Source organism: Biomphalaria glabrata, chromosome 12 (assembly GCF_947242115.1).
Source record: "Biomphalaria glabrata chromosome 12, xgBioGlab47.1, whole genome shotgun sequence".
NCBI lineage: Eukaryota > Metazoa > Mollusca > Gastropoda > Planorbidae > Biomphalaria > Biomphalaria glabrata.
The window spans coordinates 20,185,404-20,206,182 of NC_074722.1; the positions used below are offsets into that span (position 1 = coordinate 20,185,404).

General features: G+C 34.4%; 1 protein-coding gene across 6 annotated transcripts in view; it reads left to right on the forward strand.

Annotated features, from left to right (window-relative positions):
- The window catches only part of LOC106054203 (beta-1,3-galactosyl-O-glycosyl-glycoprotein beta-1,6-N-acetylglucosaminyltransferase-like), a 32,845-nt gene extending 14,596 nt beyond the window's left edge, over nucleotides 1–18,249 (forward strand). For all 6 annotated transcript variants that reach the window (XM_056005349.1, XM_056005350.1, XM_056005352.1 and 3 more), the window contains exons 3-7: nucleotides 2,794–2,947; nucleotides 7,057–7,192; nucleotides 13,650–13,731; nucleotides 16,234–16,407; nucleotides 17,168–18,249. In XM_056005349.1, the coding sequence (XP_055861324.1) occupies nucleotides 2,794–2,947; nucleotides 7,057–7,192; nucleotides 13,650–13,731; nucleotides 16,234–16,407; nucleotides 17,168–17,463 (842 nt within the window). In that variant the 3' untranslated portion in view covers nucleotides 17,464–18,249. The remainder of the gene's footprint in view (nucleotides 1–2,793; nucleotides 2,948–7,056; nucleotides 7,193–13,649; nucleotides 13,732–16,233; nucleotides 16,408–17,167) is intronic.
- Nucleotides 18,250–20,779: the final 2,530 nt, after the last annotated feature.

Here is a 20,779-nt window from a genome sequence, read left to right on the forward strand (position 1 = left end):
CAAAAGGAAAAGCAAAGCTACAATGACTAACTTTTATGAGCGTGGCTGATGTCAAATCTGCGGTTTCCCTCTCTCCTCTGATAAAATATAAAGCACATCTAAAGTTACCATTTTATAGAAGAGTAGCAGGATAATGCACTGTAGATACCTCAGAATTTGTTGTTTTTTTTAGTTTTAAATACCGGACGCGGACCTTACTGGGGAGCTCATAACGCTCCTCCAGACTCCTTATCTGGCAGGGGCGGGGAGTGTACTGTCTTTCCACTAACTAAAGGAAGAGTTTTTTTTAAGTACAAAAAACTATCAAAAGAATAAAGGATCATAATAGAATGAAGATTGATTTCTACACACACACACACATCTCCTGGGGGGGGGGGAGGAATTCCACAACCCGAAAAAAATCACCATGTTTGTAAAATGTTTTACATGTTTCGGATGTTCCTTCAGAGTTGAAGATAATTACTTCCTAGTCCAAACCTCCCGCAGGTCGACGGGGGATGGGAGCGGGCAGGGTTTGAACCCGGGACCATCGATAAATCTGAACGACAGTCCAGCGTGCAAACCTCACGACCAGGCAGCCAACATGATCTCTAGATCCTATATTCTAGTCTAGATTACTGTCTTGCTGTGTTTTTAAATCATACTGTGTATCATTAAAACAGCATTTCCTATATCATATTACTAGATCCAGTTTTGTTACTCTTGACTAGTCTTAGAATGTCTGGATCTGTAGCACAAAACGAAAACTGTATTTACTTAAGATTTCTTGAGGGGGGGGGGGGTAAAAAATGTTCCATATTTTAAAATCATTCATTAGTTATTAAGAGCAAAGTAATCGCTCTAACAAGATGTCAACAGCTTCATAAAGAAGGAAATGTCTTTTTAAAAACACGTATATATTTCTTTTTGCCCTAACCCTGCACAAGAGAATCAAAAGAAAACTCATCATGTACACTCTTGTCGTGTACTAGTCATTGAGAGAAGTTGTTCAAAGTAGTCTAAAATAACTTGTGACTAGACTAGATTCTTGTGGGATGACTATTACAAAAAAGTCGTTAATAGCTGAGTAAGCTGAGATCATAAACAAACATTTCTACAAGGGCTCATTCTAAAGTACATTCCTATAAGGAAGCTCTATTCTATCATGTTTATTTAGACAACTGACAACATAGGACCATAGCAATTACCACGACTATAAATAATAAGGCTTGTCTTCGAGTCTGAAGATTAATGAGGCATGCAGTATTTCCCGTGGCTACGCAGCCCCAGCTGTGACCTACATATTTTGCCACATCCAGGGCAAGCATAAAATTTGTCCGCCGGTGGTCGATTAAGATTTTCTTTTCGCCGTCTGCGTTTGTCCACGGCAGCGGATTTTCTTTTGGTCTCAAATGTGTATCCCGCGACCTTTGTGAGTGACCTTCAGCTGTCTTGTTCTGAGGTCCCATGCAACCAGGTGCTCTCTTCTAAGGCAAGTTGGCACCTAAGCTGGTCTTTGAAGCGTTTCCGTGGTGCGCCTCTGTTGCGTGGACCACCCTTTAATTCACCAAAAAAGACAGCTTTTGGCATACGTTCATCCCCCATAGGGGATACGTGCCCTGCCCTGTAACTGTCGGATCATAAGAAGTGTCTCTATACTAGTCTATACTGTCCATACCGGCGTTCGCAAGGACATCGCTGTTTGCAGTGCGGTCTTGCCAACGTATGTCCATAATGGAGCGCAAGAATCTTTGGTGAAAGCGCTCAAGTAGTCTTAGATGCTTTCTGTATAATACCCATGTCTTAGATCCATATAGAAAGGTTGCGAGAACCACCGCTTGGTAGACATTGATTTTTGTAGGCAGGCGGAGCTATTGATTCCACCAAACTCTCGCCTGAAGGCGTCCAAAAGCACAACTGGCCCTGGCTAGACGGTTATCAACTTCCCTTGAAAGTGATGCGTCGATACTATACTTCCTAGATATATAAAGTGGTCTACCACGTTAAGGAGATGTCCGTTTATGGTGATCTTTGAGGCTGAGTAGGTTTTATTGGGTCACTTTCTGGAACATGACTTCTGTTTTGCCGAGGTTTATAGAAAAACCGAAAGAGGCGCAATTTATGCAAATTCGTTTACCGCGTTATGGAGATCATATTCATTGTGGGCTAGCAGGGCGCAATCGTCGGCATAGAGAAGCTCTGTTATAATCATTTCTTTTGTTTTTGTATAGGATGAAGACATTGCCGTCAGAATAAAACCGGATGTAGATGTCTTCTTGCAATCTCTGCCTCATTTGGCCCAGCATTACGCCAAAGAAGATAGCGAATAGAGTAGAATCAAGTACACAGCCCTGCTTCATACCATTTTCTATTGGGAAGTGATCAGACAGGTCACCATTCATGTCTAATCTGGCCTTTTGTCCCACTGAAACTGCTTGAGAATGGATAGGAACGTAGGTAGGCCTGGCCAAAATCCTCCATAAACCATCGCGACTGACCGTGTCAAAAGCCTTGGTGAGGTCCACAAAGGCAGCGTATAGGTTTAGGTTCTGCTTTTTGCATTTTTCTTGTAATTGTCGCAGAACAAATATCATGTGAGATGTACCTCTACCGGCTCTGAAGCCACATTGGCTCTCAGATAAGACCTCAACCACTAAAGAGTGGGTTAGTCGGTCGAACAAGACTCGTGCAAGGATCTTTCCTGCTACTGACAGAAGTGTAATACCTCTCACTCTTTATTGTAGCATACGTAGATTTGGTATAGACTAGCTATAAATAGTTCATCCCTGAAACGTCTGTTGGTCTGCTCCTCAGAACACTTAAAGAAAGCTGTGTCACTTCTTGTTGGTTGCTTTAAGAACATGGCACTTGCATCTGAAGCACACACCATTATCTACGCTCACATCAGCAGACTTGCTGCAGATATTACTTGTATGAAGGACTTGCTGGAATTGGATTCTAAGTGGAAGTAAGTTTTTTTAAGGTCCCCGTAAAGAACAAAAGCAGTTAATACGTCGTCCGTCACAGGCAGATCTCAAACACTAGAAGAAGAAGACAAATCGTATTTCACAATGCGTTGTGGCTTGTACAGTTTAGGTGAATCGGCTACTTTTTATTTTCTAAAAGTAAACCGTTTTGTTTTTATAATTAATTATGCAAGCGGAGTTTTCATAAAAATACACCACTTTTAAAACAATACATAAATGTAAGGGAGATTATAATAACAATATGTTGACAAAGTAAGCTAATTTGTGGTGTATCACTTATCCATATATATCTGTTAAATGAACACGAAATGTTCACAACAAATATAAGTATTAGTTAACTGTGTTGTTGTTTTTTCTGGTACACTAGCAACTAAAATGAAAAGAAAGCATGTTTTTCTTTATAAAGGTTAACAATGCACTTTGAATGTAAATATCACGCCCATTTTTTTTTAAACCAACAATACGTTCGACGCCTTTTATGCAGTAGCGTGACGGGGCCGCGCCACATTGTGCTAAATTAGTTTAAGTCAACCTTAAGTATCTATAATAGGCTAGGGTGTATTATGAACAACAACTAAACGCCAACGAATGATTGGTATTGCTCTTTTTACTTAGATTACATTTAATTTTCTTGATTAAACGTCGAAAAAACACACGATAAGTTGTTCCGGATTTTAAAATAAATAACATATAAATGCTTAATGAAAATCTCTATACTGATTTATATTTGACTTACCTTTAAAGTTGTTCCGGATATTGTTTATGAAAACAAAATTACGTGAAATGATTGTTTGAAATCGAACTTCTGACTTACATTAAACTTAATATGATTGGACAATACGTCACTATAGTTTAGTTATCGACAATAAAATTGTTCCGGATTTTTTTTTTACATAAAAACAAATTTATGTCAATTGACATATTTTAGAAAAATATCGAAAATAGGTTGTTCAGGATTTTAAAAGGAGAAAGTCATTTACTATAAACAATAGTTGAAATTATCACTCTTTAGACTTATCTTATATTTAATTTTCTTGCTGAAACATCACAAAAGACTTTTTATTAATGTTCCGGATTTTGTTTTAATAAAGAAAATTGACCTATATTACGTTAGTTTTCTTACCAATCGTTGCTAAAATTCAATTAACAAAGAAAGATTGTTCAGAATTTTTAATGAAAATTCTACCAATGCCAATAATTGCTCTTCTATATATAACAGTTATTTTCTTGCTAAAACGTCGTAAAAACTCATTATCGAAAATCGGTTACTCCGGATATTTTAATAGTAACTTTATCTAAATGTTTAAATTTGCACTTTTAGTTTGCACTATTTTTATTCTCTTACTAAAAGACAAACAACTTCTTAGCACCAAAGGATTGTATACAAATCTCTTCATTAGGTTATGGTACATCTAATTTTCATGCTAGACCATCCCAAAAATTTAACTAATGGTATTAGATTATTCCAGGATATATATCGTTATAACATTGGTGCAAAGGCTATAAGTAATCGTGCGCAAATGTCTGCTAACCCTCGTTGACTCTATCGTGTTTAAAAAAAGTTCTTAGTCTAACTAGGCCATGTGCCATAGTGGAAAATTGTTAGTCTAACTAAAACCGTGTGACATAGTGGAAAGTTGTTAGTCTAACTAAGCCGTGTGACGTAGTGGAAAATTGTTAGTCTAACTAAGCCGTGTGACGTAGTGGAAAGTTGTTAGTCTAACTAAGCCGTGTGACGTAGTGGAAAGTTGTTAGTCTAACTAAGCCGTGTGACGTAGTGGAAAGTTGTTAGTCTAACTAAGCCGTGTGACGTAGTGGAAAGTTGTTAGTCTAACTAAGCCGTGTGACGTAGTGGAAAATTGTTAGTCTAACTAGGCCGTGTGACGTAGTGGAAAGTTGTTAGTCTAAATAGGCCATGTGACGTAGTGGAAAATTGTTAGTCTAAATAGGCCATGTGACGTAGTGGAAAATTATTTTCCTTTGAAAATGAAATGAATTCTTTTAATGAAATGCTTTAAAAATCAATATCCAGTAAACCCCGCCAACTCTTTCGTGGTGATAAAGACATTTTGTTAATCTAAGAAGGCCGTGTGACGGAAAATTTTTTCCTTGATATCATATACAATAAATTCTTTAAATCAAATTCTATAAAGAACTCTGTGCATCAATTTTTATCAAATGTAGTCAACTTTCTCGTATTTAAAAAAAAGACATTTTTAGCGGACCTTGTAAAGGGAAACGCCTATATTAGGATATTAGGTTTGTGTAGTCTGCGTGTCAGTCTATCTGTCCTATTTAATTGTCCTTCCAAAACATAAAAAAAAATTAGTATTATTCCTTGGTTGTTCCGGATATTTTTTTTTTTTTTTGCAACAAGCCAAAAGTCAAAAGGTCGAAAAAAATATAACTTTTGATAATTGTTTTTTGTTTTTTAATTATTATTTACCAACATATTGATGACAATTGATTGTTGGAAATCGCGTATTTACCATATTTTAAATTTAATTTTACTGCCAAGACATCTAAATTATCGTTCGGTTGTCTCGATGGTCCCGGATTCCTACCCTGCTCGCTGCCATCCCCCGTCGTCCTGCGGGAGGTTTGGACTAGGAAGTAGATTATCTTTAACTTTTAATAAACATCCAAAACATGTCAAATATTTTACAGAAATGAATCTTTTGTACAATCAAAACAAAATCATGACTTAAATATTCCTTGCAAATAGATTGATGCGATGGTGGACGCCTCTTAGTTTGTGTGATAACAAACTCTCTTTGTAATCGTGTTCTTTTTTCTTTTATTGAAATTTATTTAGTACTACTGAATGTTGAGAGAATAAGAGAAGCATATACCAAAATACTTCGTGTTCGGATTCAAATCTTATGCATTATAAATGTTCAATTAGTACTTTAATTTTATAATTTAGTACTAGCATGCTAGCATGGTCAATTAATCTTGTAGTACTGACTATAGTGCTGAATGGTGTAAAAAAAAAATACGCTCACATTGTATTCTAATGGATTGCTGAATGTTAGGCTAGAAAGCTATTCAATTGTTTTGCTGTGTGTTCTACTTAACTTCTAATACTAAGCTAGAATACAAGCCTACTCAACTCATATATAATATTATTATATATATATATATACTTTTCTAAATAGAGACACGAACATCTTTTCAGACCAATTATTGTTTCCGTTTGCCTCTTTGTTGTTGTTTTGTGACCAAAGATTCCTGTGTGAAGCTGGTTGTGTCTGACTCTTGCAGTGTTAGTAGATTTAGTGATGGTATTAGACACTGCAATGTTGACGTTCTATCTGACATTTCAATATACATTTTATATCACACATTTCTGTGTATAGATATAAATGTTATATCAGGTTATTGCTATTTGTTATATTCTTAGTGTATTTGTATATTAACTAATTTATAAATTATTTTTGTTTTAAAAATGTAATAAAAAAAGAAGAACAAGCAAAATTTAAAAATCTTTAAAAAAAAACAAAGCAAAAAACAAAGCTTATCTAAGGGAAAGAACTCCACACTATATCTTTCACTAATAAAGATATTATTTTTCTTATTCGATATCAAACAAAATAATTGATTATCAATAATTAATTGACTATGAGGTTTACTTTTTTTTAGTTTGTTATTCATGCTTTGTTAGGCTCAATAAACAATAGTTCAAAGTTTTAACTTGATCCGAGAATGAGTGTGGAAGAAATTACATTTTCAATTGTCTAAGGAGACAAAACCCTACATATTTAACCATACTTCCCTTGTTTGTATCAAACAAACTAATTAATTACCAGTAACTAATTTACTAGTTGGTTAACTTTTTATTATTGATTCATGTCTTGTCTATGCCAATGAATAATTGTGCAAAGTTTCAACTTGATCCGACAATGGGTGTGGAAGTGTACAAACTTTTTACCAGACAGACAGATAGACAGAGTTTTAAGCTTTGTAAAAAAAGAATAAGTTCTTTTAATTGTATTTTTACGGATTTATTCAAATGATGTACAAAAAAATGTTTCCTATGCCTTAGTAAATAACTAAAAACGAACCATAAAAATATGTTGTTTTTTTTTAGATATGTAATCAATTATGCTGCTACAGAATTTCCACTTCGGACTAATTTAGAAACTGTAAAAATATTGAAATCGTTAAATGGCAAGAATGATATTCATGAGTCTTACAAGGCCAGGATCAAAGACAGATTTCAATCAGTAAGTAGAAAGTATTCTTTTTATTCATGATTAGTACGTATATACTTCTATCTTAGTTGATGGTAGAATCGAATAGAGTCATGTATACTTATAATTATATTTATATTTTTTTTTAATAGCAAAATGAATTTGAATGACCAGTTTATTTTAGTACTTGAATCTAAAGTAGAATTGATTTTTAAATAATTATATACATTTTTGTTAGGACAGTGCTTTATTTTCTAAAAGGGATTTTTTTCTTTCGTCCCCAATACACTTGTATAAATGGACAAACCAATGCTTGATGGCACACATCTTCCTTGAAAGCACTCGTTAACACCATTGTTCCTGTTATTTTGTTAAAGTTTATTTCAAGACATGTCTTTCACCATCACCAAGTCAGTTTGGAAAGCACACATCATATGTTCACCATCTTTCTTCTTTCCTCTGTGTCATTTTCCTTGATTAGAACCTCTTTCCATGGCAGAGCCGCGTCCATTCTTTGATGTCTTCCCATCACCTGTCTTCTTTTCCCTGTTAATTTTCCCTGAATGAAGGTCTTTGCAAGCACCAAGAACCTCGGGATAAGCCATAAAGATTTTGTTTGAGCTTTTTTTTTAAAGTGGTCAGCAGGTTATCTTGGGGTCAAATTTCCGTTGTGATCTTGTTTTGTGTTATTTGTAAGTGATACCTATCCTCCTATCCTGCTGTGGACTGTGCTATTCTGGCCATAGTTCAGGTTGGATTCTTTCATTGTTCACGATAGCTGGGAGGTATTAGAGTGACAGGGACAAAATGATGGGCAGTGCGTGGTGAAGGGTGACCTTATAATGTGGACATTGTTTTCTTCAAGACTACTGCTGATGGTGACCTTATAATGCGGACATTGTTTGCTTCAAGACTACAGCTGATGGACCAAACAAGTGTGCAGAGGCTGCATTATTATATGCTAAGAAGATATGCATTGTTTTACTGGCCATTCATTTGAAGGAATGAAAAAAAAATGGGCGGCTTAAAAGTTTGAGTTTGGGAACGTGGGCTTTCTATTAGAAGCTGCCACCAAATTCTGTGATAGTGTACTACTACTGGCTGTTCCACTAAATATACAAAAGTGTATTGTTTGGGAAGAGACATATCATTAAAGTAGTTTGTGTAGGAGGCATTATAGAATGCACGCAGATAAAAAGGCTAGAAGCCCTGGACCATGGCCCCCAATATCGACGCTGTCATCATGCTTCACACAACATAAATCAACGCTATGACACCCCTGTAATACTGCACTGGGTACCGGGTAACATAAGTATGGCTTTCAACACCTTTGCAGACTCCTTGGCTCACCATGGAGAGCTAACACCATCTACAGAGCAGGCTGTAAGTTTTCATCATGCTTTGGCTACAATCCTAAAAATAGAAATGGAAAACTGCCTTGAGTGCTGGGAAAAGTCCCAAAAAGCCCGTGAAGTCTGGGACCGCACTTCCCCGTGGTGGAGGCTGTTCAGGCCTGAGCAAGGTATTATAGCGCAGTGCAGGACAGGCCACTTCCTGTTGGCTCATATTTTTCACTGCTATGGCCAAACTTTGACTCACGAAAACCGTGTCTCATTTTCTTTTCTGACTGCCCCAGACTTGCTGATCTCCGTCTGGACAGGTCTGGGAAACCAAAAATTCTCGACCTGTATGGTGACATGTATGCTTTACGAAAAACAGCAGGGTTTCTGTCCAGGGCTTTTGCAAGAGAGACTTTGAGCCTCTCCAGCCCTCACTCCAAATGGAGTTTGGTGATGATGTTAATGAGCTGCATTATAACACACAAGATTTAAACATAAAACCAACAAGTTTCAAACGGAACGAATGCCCTTGAATTCCAAAAGTGCATAATTTAGTCCAGTCTTTACACATGACTTTAAATTTTGCCATTCAAAGAATCAGACTTTTACATCACGCCGTTCGCAGATTATATAGAATAACCAATTTGTACAGTTTTAATTCATTGGCCTCCTTCAGTCGTAGAACGACTATGGTTAATCTCAGAGCACACTTCCTCATGTGGCTGTGGAGCCCTATTTTGGAGAGACACTTCCGTCCACAGATAGCGCAGGTTAGGGTGGCTTTTTGTTCGGTGGTAGAGGAGCTGGCCGTTTTTCGGATTGTACGTTTTTCTTCCTGAGCTGAGACCCATGTACTTTCACTGTCCATAGCTTTCTTGGTCACTGTCTCTCTCCATCTGTTGCGGTCTAGAGCTATGTCTTCCCAATTGTTAGTATTGTTTTAATAGGCTCTTATATTAACTTTGATTTTTTAAATTGACATTTTAATACATTTTTATTATAGATTTAGTCTTTGTAAAATTGTGCTACACATCAATTTCAAACAGTAGTACACACACACACACACACGCACCATTTGGTCATCAATTACAACATCGAGTTATTCAAAATGAGTCAAATAAAAAATTGGATCGAAGGAAAGCCTACAAACAATCAATTTGGACAAAGTGAGCCTAGTGGTCATTTAGAGTGTTCAAACAATTTTACAAAGTTATTATTGTGTCCATTATTTCAGCCTTAGAAAAACACGTGATCTTTCCCAGTTTTGACAGACAAAAAAGTTTTCTTCAATGTCTCCAAAAGTAAGCTACGACCATAATGTGTTATTGAAAGTTACACTTAGCCTGGTCGTGCGGTATGCAGATAGACTGTCGTTTGGTCGTCTTGTTGGTCCCGGTTGTATACTCCGTCAGAGGTTTGATCTAGGATGTAGATTATCTTCAAAGTATGAAGGAGCCTCCGAAACGTAAAACAAACAATAGTGCTTAAAAACAGAAAGTAGAATCCTTCACTTTTTAGCGGCCCCCGTAAGGGGAAAAAGCCGCTATTAGGTTTGTGCAAAATGTCCGTCTGTCCGTCTGTCCGTCTGTCCGTCTGTCACACTCAGATCTCGAAAACTAGAAGAGATATGAAAAATATTATTTCATCATTAAATGCGGCTTGAAAAGTTTAGGTGCAACGGCTACTTTTGGTTTTCTAAAAGCAAACCGTTTAATTTATAAAATTAATTATGCAAGCGATTTTTTCATAAAAATACACCAATTCTAAAACAATTACGTAAATGTAAGGGAGGCAATGTCACAATATGCTAACAAAGATGGACAATTTTTGTGTATTTTCAGTATCACAAAGTCAAATATATTTTTAAAATGTACAGGAAATGTTTACAACAAATATAAATAATAGTTAAAGATGTTTTTTCTGGTCAACTAGCTGCTAAAATTAAAAGAAAACATTTCTGTTTGTTTATAAAGGCTAATAATGCACTTTGTATGTAAATATCACGCACATTTTTTTAAATGGACATTTTATGCATAGATTTTCTTGCAGTAGCGTAACGTCGCAACATGATGAAGTACTAAACCAATTCCTTAAACTTTTTTAAAAAATCAGATTTTATTTATTTTTTGTTTAGTGCCCCCATCCGAATAAAAGAAAATTATTTTTGTGCGTTTTGTCTGTTGGTCGGTCTGTTCGTCACGATTAGATTAAAAAAACTAGAACTCTAAAAGCTATTGAAAATCTGATTTACCCTTAAATGTTCCTCCCGTAACATCTCAATAGTTTTAAGTATCTAAAAATTGATTTTTCCGGATTTTTTTTTTTGCAAAACTAATCAACCCCAACAAATATTTGTTTGCTCTTCTAATTTATAATACATTCAATTTCCATTCTTAAACGTTGCAAAAACACATTATCAATAATATGTTGTTTCGTTTTTTATGTAAATAGCATATTAATGCTAAATCAAAATCTCTATACTGACTTATATTTCATTAAGTGTAAAAATGTTCCGGATATTGTTTTATAAAACATGAATTATGCCTGTTGATTGTTTGAAATCGCATAATTTACTAATATTACACTTATATTATTTGACAATGCGTCACTATAATTTGGTTATCAATATAAAATTGTTCCGTATTTTCATCTAAAAACAAATTTTAAAAATATCCACAATAGGTTGTTCAGGGCTTTAAAAAAAAAGTAATTTACTAGAATTGATTACTGAACATTACTTTTTAGACATTTAATTTTCTTGCTGAAACATAACATAGAAGTTTTGTAATCGATAAAGAATGTTCCGGATTTTGTTTCTTACAAATCGTCGCCAGAAATTTCCGAATTTATTTAAAAATCTACTAACGCCAAATAATTGTTTGAACTCCTCTCTTCTAATTAATAAACAAATAATCTTCTCATTTACGAAATAATGTTTTTAAGGATTTTTATGAAAAATATTTTAACTCACTACTGTCTTACAGTACATTTAACTTTCTACCTAAAACATAAAAAAATCTAATTATCGTTAATATTATGTTCCGATTTTTAAGGAAAACATAATCCAAACACCAAAGTAAGGTATGAAAATCTCTCCACATGGCTGTAGTACATCTAATTTTTATACGAGACCATCCAAAAAATTTAATTAACGGTATTACATTTATCTGAAATTCTCTTTTTCTTTTACTATTTATACAAACATCCGGAACAATCTATTATATAAACTTTTAAATTGTGATCATACCTAAAAATTATTGCGATGTTTTGAAACGTAAAATAAAGGTTAATCAATTTTAATAACTTTTAGTTGTTGTTTTTTTATATATCAAGATGACGGACAGACCGACTGACAGACAAAACTCAAAAACAATACGGCTTTGATCCTCTTTAAATAAATTCGATTAGAACTCAGTGCACCAATGTATATGAACCCTCGTCAAATATCTCGTGTAAATAAAGACATTTTTTTAAGGTACCGGTACTAGCCTATTGTGAGGTAATGGAATTTTTTTTTCTTTGACGTCATATGAATGAACTCTTTAAATGTAATGTTAAAAGAACGCACTCGGTGCACCAATGTCTATGAACACTCGATAAATGGCTCGTATTGATGAAGGTGATTTTTAGTCTAGATAGGCCGTGTGACGTAGTGTTTTTTTTTCCTTTGACGTCATATGGAATGAATTCTTTAAAAGAAATGCTAAAAGAACGCACTCGGTGCACCAATGTCTATGAACACTCGATAAATGGCTCGTAATGATGAAGGCGATTTTTATTCTAGCTAGGCCGTGTGACGTAGTGTTTTTTTTTTCTTCGACGTCATATGGAATGAATTCTTTAAAAGTAATGTTAAAAGAACGCACTCGGTGCACCAATGTCTATGAACACTCGATAAATGGCTCGTAATGATGAAGGTGATTTTTATTCTAGCTAGGCCGTGTGACGTAGTGTTTTTTTTTTCCTTTGACGTCATATGGAATGAATTCTTTAAAAGAAATGCTAAAAGAACGCACTCGGTGCACCAATGTCTATGAACACTCGATAAATGGCTCGTAATGATGAAGGCGATTTTTATTCTAGCTAGGCCGTGTGACGTAGTGTTTTTTTTTCCTTTGACGTCATATGGAATGAATTCTTTAAATGATATACTTAAAGAACGCACTCGGTGCACCAATGTCTATGAACACTCGATAAATGGCTCGTATTGATAAATGCGATTTTTAGACTAGCTAGGCCGTGTGACGTAGTGTTTTTTTTCCCTCTGACGTTATATGGAATTAATTCTTCAAACGAAATGAAAAAAGAACTCGGTATAGTAATGTTTATTAAGCCTCGTTATGTAACTCGCGTTTAAAAAAGGAATATCTTGATTTAGATCTAATCTAGATTTTTTAAACTAGATCTAGATTTTTATTATTACAGTATATCTAGATCTGGATTTATATTCTAATTAAAATTATTTTAGAGTCTAGATCTAGAATTTCTAGATCTAGTTTAGACTAAAATAGATTAGATTAAGATGTAGAATTTCAATTTCTAAACTTAAAGTGTAAAAAAAAAAGTGTAGATTTTCATTTCCAAACGTTTTGATCAATATTGCAATGTTTTAATATACTAAAACTAATCTAAAATTTTTTATTTAATTTAAATTTAAATTTACGGCAAATGAATCTTTGAAACATTATTACTTTTGACCATCAAAATTAAATCACCTCTTGAATATTATTTGCGAATATGCAGATCCGATAGGGATCCGACTTCGACGGGGGCCGCCTCTGAGTTTGTGTAACACAAACTCTCTTTGTAATCTTGTTATTTGTCAGCTTAATAACAAAAAAAACACGTTAGCTCGAAATTGCGAATAAAATATCTTTTTTTTTGTAAACTTAACCGCTTCGGTTTCCATCTTAAAAATGGCTTAATTTTCTATGTACTCGGTAATTAGGCTAATAACAAATTAAATGTTCGTATTTTTTGTGAACCGTAAGTAGGAGAATTCGTGATGTCCGTCAGTCAGGGTTTTACATTGTGGTTTTGTGGTCGTATCAAATGTTTCAGTAAAAGGGATAAATATAAAGAAAATACATTGCAAACAGATTTTAAAATTAACCCTATACCTTCTTATCATGTATTGAATGTTTACTCAGGAATATAGTGTCATCAATGGAAAAATGACAGCATCTCAAGTCACTATGGCACCTCCACCGTATAACCTTACAATTACAAAAGGTAATTCAGTAGGAAAGCTTTATGTCATCCTGATAAGAAATGTTTGCTCACTAAAGAGTTTAGTTTTTCAAGCCTTCTGAATATGAAATTAAACATTTGGCTATTTATATTTATATACAAATGAATCTTGAATGATTAAGGCTATTCGTATTCAGTGTGAAACTTGAAACATTAGACTATTCGTATTATCCCAGTGTTAAAATTATAAATTTAGTTTACGCTAACCATACTATGTTGATATGAAATTCCACAATAAAACATGATTGCATGAATGATGGGCGGGATGCTGCTTTTGGTCTAGCGATCAGACGAATCACATAATAATGACTGTACAGAAAATGACTGACTATCAAATGTCTGGATATACCTTTAAGGTATAGAGGGAACACGACATCAGGGTCCAAAGAAAAGCTGGCTGGACCACGTGAAAGAATAGACCGGCCTCTCCTTTGATGTCCTGTTAAGAACAACTGCTGACCTGGAAAAGTGGAAGGATTTTGTTACTCAAAATGTCACAGAAACCCTACCAGTCAAGGATCAGAGAATTAGATTAACATGACCTTATTTTTACATACTGGAGAACACAAAAATTGCGAATAATCAGTGCAGAGTATAAGACTAATGTAATCGTTTAATCATATATATGTATGGATGGGATTGAAAGCTCCATCATGAAAATTTGTATTTTCCAACTGTTTCTAAGTCTTTCAATGTTGGTCTGTTTAGTCATATAATATTGTTATAACCCCGCCATGCACACCGCCATTCAAGATAGTGCAGAAGGTGGCACTACCCGAAACCAAACTGGGAAGGATGTTGACATTAGAGGGAAGAGAACAATTTCCGCCCAAGTCTAGAGCCGAGATGAAGAGAATATGCTAAAGTCAGATGTTGTTTTATGTACTTGTGATGTCCCTGTAAATAAACATCGTTGCCTCGTTTCTCGTCTTGAAATTCACACCCGCAAGACTTGCCCATAACACAGTTGCAATTCCCAGCGCCTCCATCACCACTGTTTGTACAGCCACAGTCGTGACCAGGTAACTGCTCCTTCATTAACGAGTCTATTCCTTCTTTCGCTTGCGACACAATTTGATCACTTTGGTCTATTTGGCTTTCCTTTTTCAAAACACTCTCATCCACCTTGTTCCCCATCAGGTTCACTATCGTATTCATTTCTTCACGGATCGAGTCGTATATGTCTTTTAGTGAGTCTTTCATAGTTTTTAGAAGCTCACCGATATCTGGATCAACCTCAAACAAATATGTTTCTGGATCCTCTCCTTCATTAGCCAGAGCCTGCCGAAGACGTTCTCTAAGAATGTCTTTATTCTTTTCAAAGCGTTTCAGACGCCGCCACTTGAGCTCTACTTTCAGTTCCTTCAATTCAAGCTCGTCTAGCCGTTTCATTGATGTCATTTTAAATAAGATCCTACCTAAGGCCTCCGTTGAGTCTCCCAATCCCACTTCCAGACACCAATGTAATAATTTAAGGGAGGCAACTCAACGAGGCAACGATGTTTATTTACAGGGACATAAAACAACATCTGCCTTTAACACAGTCTCTTGATATCGGCTCTAGATTTGGGCAGAACTTGTTCTCTTCTTCCTAATGTTGACATCCTTGTCAGTCTAGTCTCTAACAGTGCGCTCCTTCTGCACTATCTTGAATGGCGGTGTGCATGGCGGGGTTATAACAATATTTTGCAACGACACCGTGTAGAGAAAAAAAATAAAGTGTACTTTTTTAAACAGACCAGACCTCCGTTATACATCTTATTGAGCGATTATTATGCTCTTTAAAACCAATGACTGTTAGAGTTTTTAAAAAAGATAATTTTTTACCAAGCCTGATTTCTCGCATAGTTTCCCCGACGAACAAATCCAGGTAAAGCGAATGTATAAATCTTCAATGTAAGTATTTTCTAGTTTTCTAGCCAAATTTTAATTAATTACAAAAATTATTATGGTCAAACTAGAGTTTTATCAGTGTGACTAACTATCTTGTAATTCTTTTCCCAACGATATACATCAACTGAAAATTATAGCTTTAAAGAGTTTTAGTCTATCTGTACTAATTGTAATTAGAAAACGTCAATGTTTAGGTTTTTTGACAATTTTTAAACAAATAATGTTGGGAAACATTTTCAAGTTATTTGAGTAATAATCTCGAAACCAAAAGAATGGCTAGAAAAAGGAAATACGGCAAGCCTGGAGAGGGAAGCTCAAGAGTGATGACTCCAAAGGGAAGAGGGTTAGGAAACATATTTCATAATCATTTCTAAATGTTTCAAGATCTCGATTCAAGTGTTTTCCAGTGTATTGGAGAGTGTCTTAGAGAAACGAGCAGCTGTGCGGACTCTCCATGGGATTGAATAGTTGGAGTACAACAACGAATAGGTCACTGATGTTCATTTCTTTGTAAAAGTAGAACTTCCTTTGTAACTTCTTATCAGTTCATGACTTGAAATATAATTCCATTTCTCTTTCAATGTGTACAAGGTCAGGCTTACAACTCTTTTACCAGAGAGTTCGTTGAATGGGTTTTAACTGAGCAAATACCACGTGACTTTTTGACCTGGAGCGAAAAAACGTACAGTCCAGATGAACATTATTGGGGGACATTAAACAATCTTTATCACAATCAGTTTTTAAATACACCTGGAGGCTTTCAAGGTGAGTACACACACACACACAGATTTCTTTCTAAAAACATCCCATTTTCTTTCTGAAACATATTTTCTTTCTGAAACATATTTTCTTTCTGAAACATAACATTTATTTTCTCAAAACATCCCATTTTCTTTCTGAAAACATCCCATTTTCTTTCTGAAACATATTTTCTTTCTGAAACATAACATTTATTTTCTCAAAACATCACATTTTCTTTTTGAAACATAATATTTTCTTTCTGAAAACATCACATTTTCTTTTTGAAAACATCACATTTTCTTTCTAAAACATCATATTTTCTTTTTGAAAACATCACATCTTCTTTTTGAAAACATCACATTTTCTTTCTGAAAACATCACATTTTCTTTTTGAAAACATCACATTTTCTTTCTAAAACATCATATTTTCTTTCTGAGAACATCACATTTTCTTTCTGAGAACATCACATTTTCTTTCTGAAAACATAAAATTTCTTTCTGAAACATAACTTTTATTTCTGAAACATACTAGATTTTCATTCTCAAATATGAGGTTTTCTTTCTGAAACATATTTTGTATAAAAGGTCTACAACTTCAATCCTTTACATTGTAAAAGCAACACTGGTTCTTAATCAAAAGAAGATTAAGCCTTTCTTTTAAAAACAAATACTGCTAAATGGATGTCAGTAGCAATTTAAATAAGTGCACACAGTATCAAGTGCAGAGTTTCCATCCTTCTATAGATATAAAAGAGCTTCTTCAATAAAAAGTTTGTATTTGCAGGTGAACCAGACAAGAAAGGTTACATTACAAAGTTCATCAGTTGGCAATACAGAAATGCCAGGCATAAATGTCAAGGTCAGATCATTCATAGTATTTGTGTGTTTTCTTCACTAGACTTGCCAACAATTATGGTTCAGATGCATTTAGCTGCCAACAAATTTGACTTGACCTATGACCCCATTGCTTATGCCTGTATAGAAGAGCTACATACAAATAAAACTTTGGCTCACGTTCCTTTTGATAGAGCCTTTTACAAAAACCTGCATTTTGTCAAGTACACAGTAGGTCATAAGTAAGGACATGTTTCTAAGCTCTACTCACAGTGATATAAAGTTGTTATTTGAATGTTTTGTTTCATTATAACAGTTGACACAATAATTTATTGATCTAACTACAAAACATATTGTTTTTTGTTAGCTAGAGACTAAGATCTAAGTATCATATCTTGACATTGCTACTAAAAGTTCAAAATGGCAAAGTTTCACAAAACACTATCAATTGTCTTTCAATATTTCTGTTTTAATATACTTTGTGTTTGTTGAATGTACACTCACCATGATTAGTTGATATATTCTTTGTGTTTGTTGAATGTACATTCATCATGATTAGTTGATATATTCTTTGTGTTTGTTGAATGTGCACTCACCATGATTAGTTGATATATTCTTTGTGTTTCTTGAATGTACACTCACCATGATTAGTTGATATATTCTTTGTGTTTCTTGAATGTACACTCACCATGATTAGTTGATATATTCTTTTTGTTTGTTGAATGTACACTTACCATGATTATTTGATATATTCTCTGTATTTGTTGAATGTACACTCACCATGATTATTTGATATATTCTTTGTGTTTTATGAATGTACACTCACCATGATTATTTGATATATTCTTTGTGTACACTCACCATGATTATTTGATATATTCTTTGTGTTTTATGAATGTACACTCACCATGATTATTTGATATATTCTTTGTGTACACTCACCATGATTATTTGATATATTCTCTGTGTTTGTTGAATTTAGTAATGGCTGTGTACTCTAAACATTTCTTTTAATCTGATATTAACATTGTGGATGATTGCATTTGCTTAACATTATTTCTAGAGCTATTAAATAACTCATGATTATGTCTATAACATACTTACATTTATGATTTAATATATTTTCCATAATTATTTCATGTTAGAAGTTTGTGTAGTAGAACAAATACAAATATTTTTTACATTCTATATTCATGCTATGCTGCCAATAATATTTTTTGTTACTTCTAAGTTGGATTGGACTAAATTTAGGAAATCTTTTTTCACTTCCCTAATTTTTTTAAAGCATCTAATATATAAAGTAGAATGTGAGGCGTATGTATGTATGTATGTATGAATATCCTCGTATAGAAATCAAAACCGTTTGACCAATCTTGATAACACTTGGCAGAAATGTTCCTAGGGTACTAACTTAGACCGTAGTGTATGTATTGTAGCCCTAAAACAAACTTAAGACCCTCAAAAAAAAAATTGACCGACTCTATTAAAGCTATAGTATTATATGGATCTAGGCTTTGTTTACAATGTTGACATGACAAAAGATCGAAAGGATTTAGATCTAGATCTATTTTTAAGAAATACACTTTGCGGCATATAGTTTTCTACTTTGACATATGAAAATACAACAGAAGGTCGATTGATTTCATTATTTAATAAAATTAACTTTCAAATTTGTGTTTCAAAAGCATTTTTTACATAAATTCGTTTCTTATATCTGCAAATTAAATTTCCTGACAAACAATCTATCATTAAACAATACCGTAATGTTACACATCTTTCCATTCCTAGGTCTAAAACTCAATTCAACTTTAAGATGATAAAACTTCTCTTCACAAAGATAGTTTTATACTTTAACACATGAACATACTAATTATAGTAAATTCATTTCATATTTTAATCAAATTAACAATCAAATTTGTTTTTCTAAAGCCTTTTTACATAAATGCAACTCTATTCTTAATATCGCGTGAATGTAGGTCAATTTTATCTCCATTCATAATAATTTTTTATTAATGAATTAATGCATTCGCTTAACTTACATCATTATTTTTTTTATCTTTGTTTCTAATGCACTATATCAGTGACTACATCAGCAATACGCAAGTGAAGACCCGCGGGCAGCGGGTAATATCTTAGTTACAAATAAAATATTTTTTTTTCTTTTGTTTTTTATTTATGATCATTTTTTGTAATCATTTATATTTAATTTATTGGCTTGCAAAATTTTGTTCATAAAAAGCCTATCATCTTTGTTTTTTTTAACCCTCAAATACAAAAAACAACTTAGCTCTACTTTAGGCTGAACTATTTTAAAACGTTATCTGAGTCTTATAGAATGATGACAACCAGACTTTAACCTATTGGAAACACAATATGTCAATGTAGACAAACATAAAACATTATCTGTCAATGTCGATCGAAGAGAATTTATCTTCTGGATTTATTTTCTTTCATTCATCAACAGAAAAAAAAATTATTAAAAAAAAAGGTTTAAATGACTGATGAGTGTCAGAAAGAGTATGGTCAGTACTCTCAGGTATCCGTGTTCCTTTAGTATTGCATTCAGGCATGATCTTTTCCCTTTGCAACTTCTTGTGTGTCTAAAGAGGCCACTCCTTGATACACAGCTGCGGTCACAGGTTGGGACATATGTAATCATCAGGCGCAGTTGCATGTTCACCCTTCTTACTACGACTATTGTGTAAAGCATCTGCAATCCGTGACCCTTCCTTTATGCTCTCTCTCTCCATGAGGATCTACCCAGTACCACCTCTTCCCAGGTGCCAGTGTCGATTTTAAAAAGCTTCATGTCGTGTTAGCATACATCCGTATACCGTAAAAGTGGGCGACCAGCGGCTCTCCTGTTAGATCGTCATACAGAATGCCTTGTGGAAGTCGACCTTCTGGCATTCTATGAACGTGACCAAGCCAGCCTAGACGTCTGCTGCTGATAGCACAGCGGATGTCCTGGCATCCTGCTCTTCGTAGCACTTCCTCATTGGTTATCTTATCTTGCCACCTTATTTTAAAGATCCGCCTTATGCATCGGAGGTGGAAGATATTCAGCTTTTTTTTCCTCCCATGAGTAGGTTGACCATGTTTCACTTCCTATAGTTAAGTGCTCATCACACAGGTCTGGTTGACTAAGGCTTTGGTATTGTTAGTCAGCAAGGTATTGTCCCACACTCTTTTCTGCAATTGTGACATGGTGCCCATTCCCTTGTCTATCCTGTTATTAATATCTTTATCCAGTAGCACATAGTTTGATATGATGGATCCAAGAAAGTAAAAATAATAAACAATTTCAAGTGGTTAGCTATTAATGGTTACGTGAGGTGTAGTATTTGTGTTCTGTACTAGTATTTTAGTCTTGATTTGACAAATAATTAAGTCAAACTTCAGGCAAGCAGCAGATAGTTTGTCAACCTGGGTCTGAAGCTGAGTAGCAGAGTAGCTACATCATCAGCATAGAGATTAATACCTTCCTAACTTTGGTTTTTGACCTCAACCTTGATACATTAAATAGTTTTCCAGAGAATCTTGTATGGAGAAATACACCTTC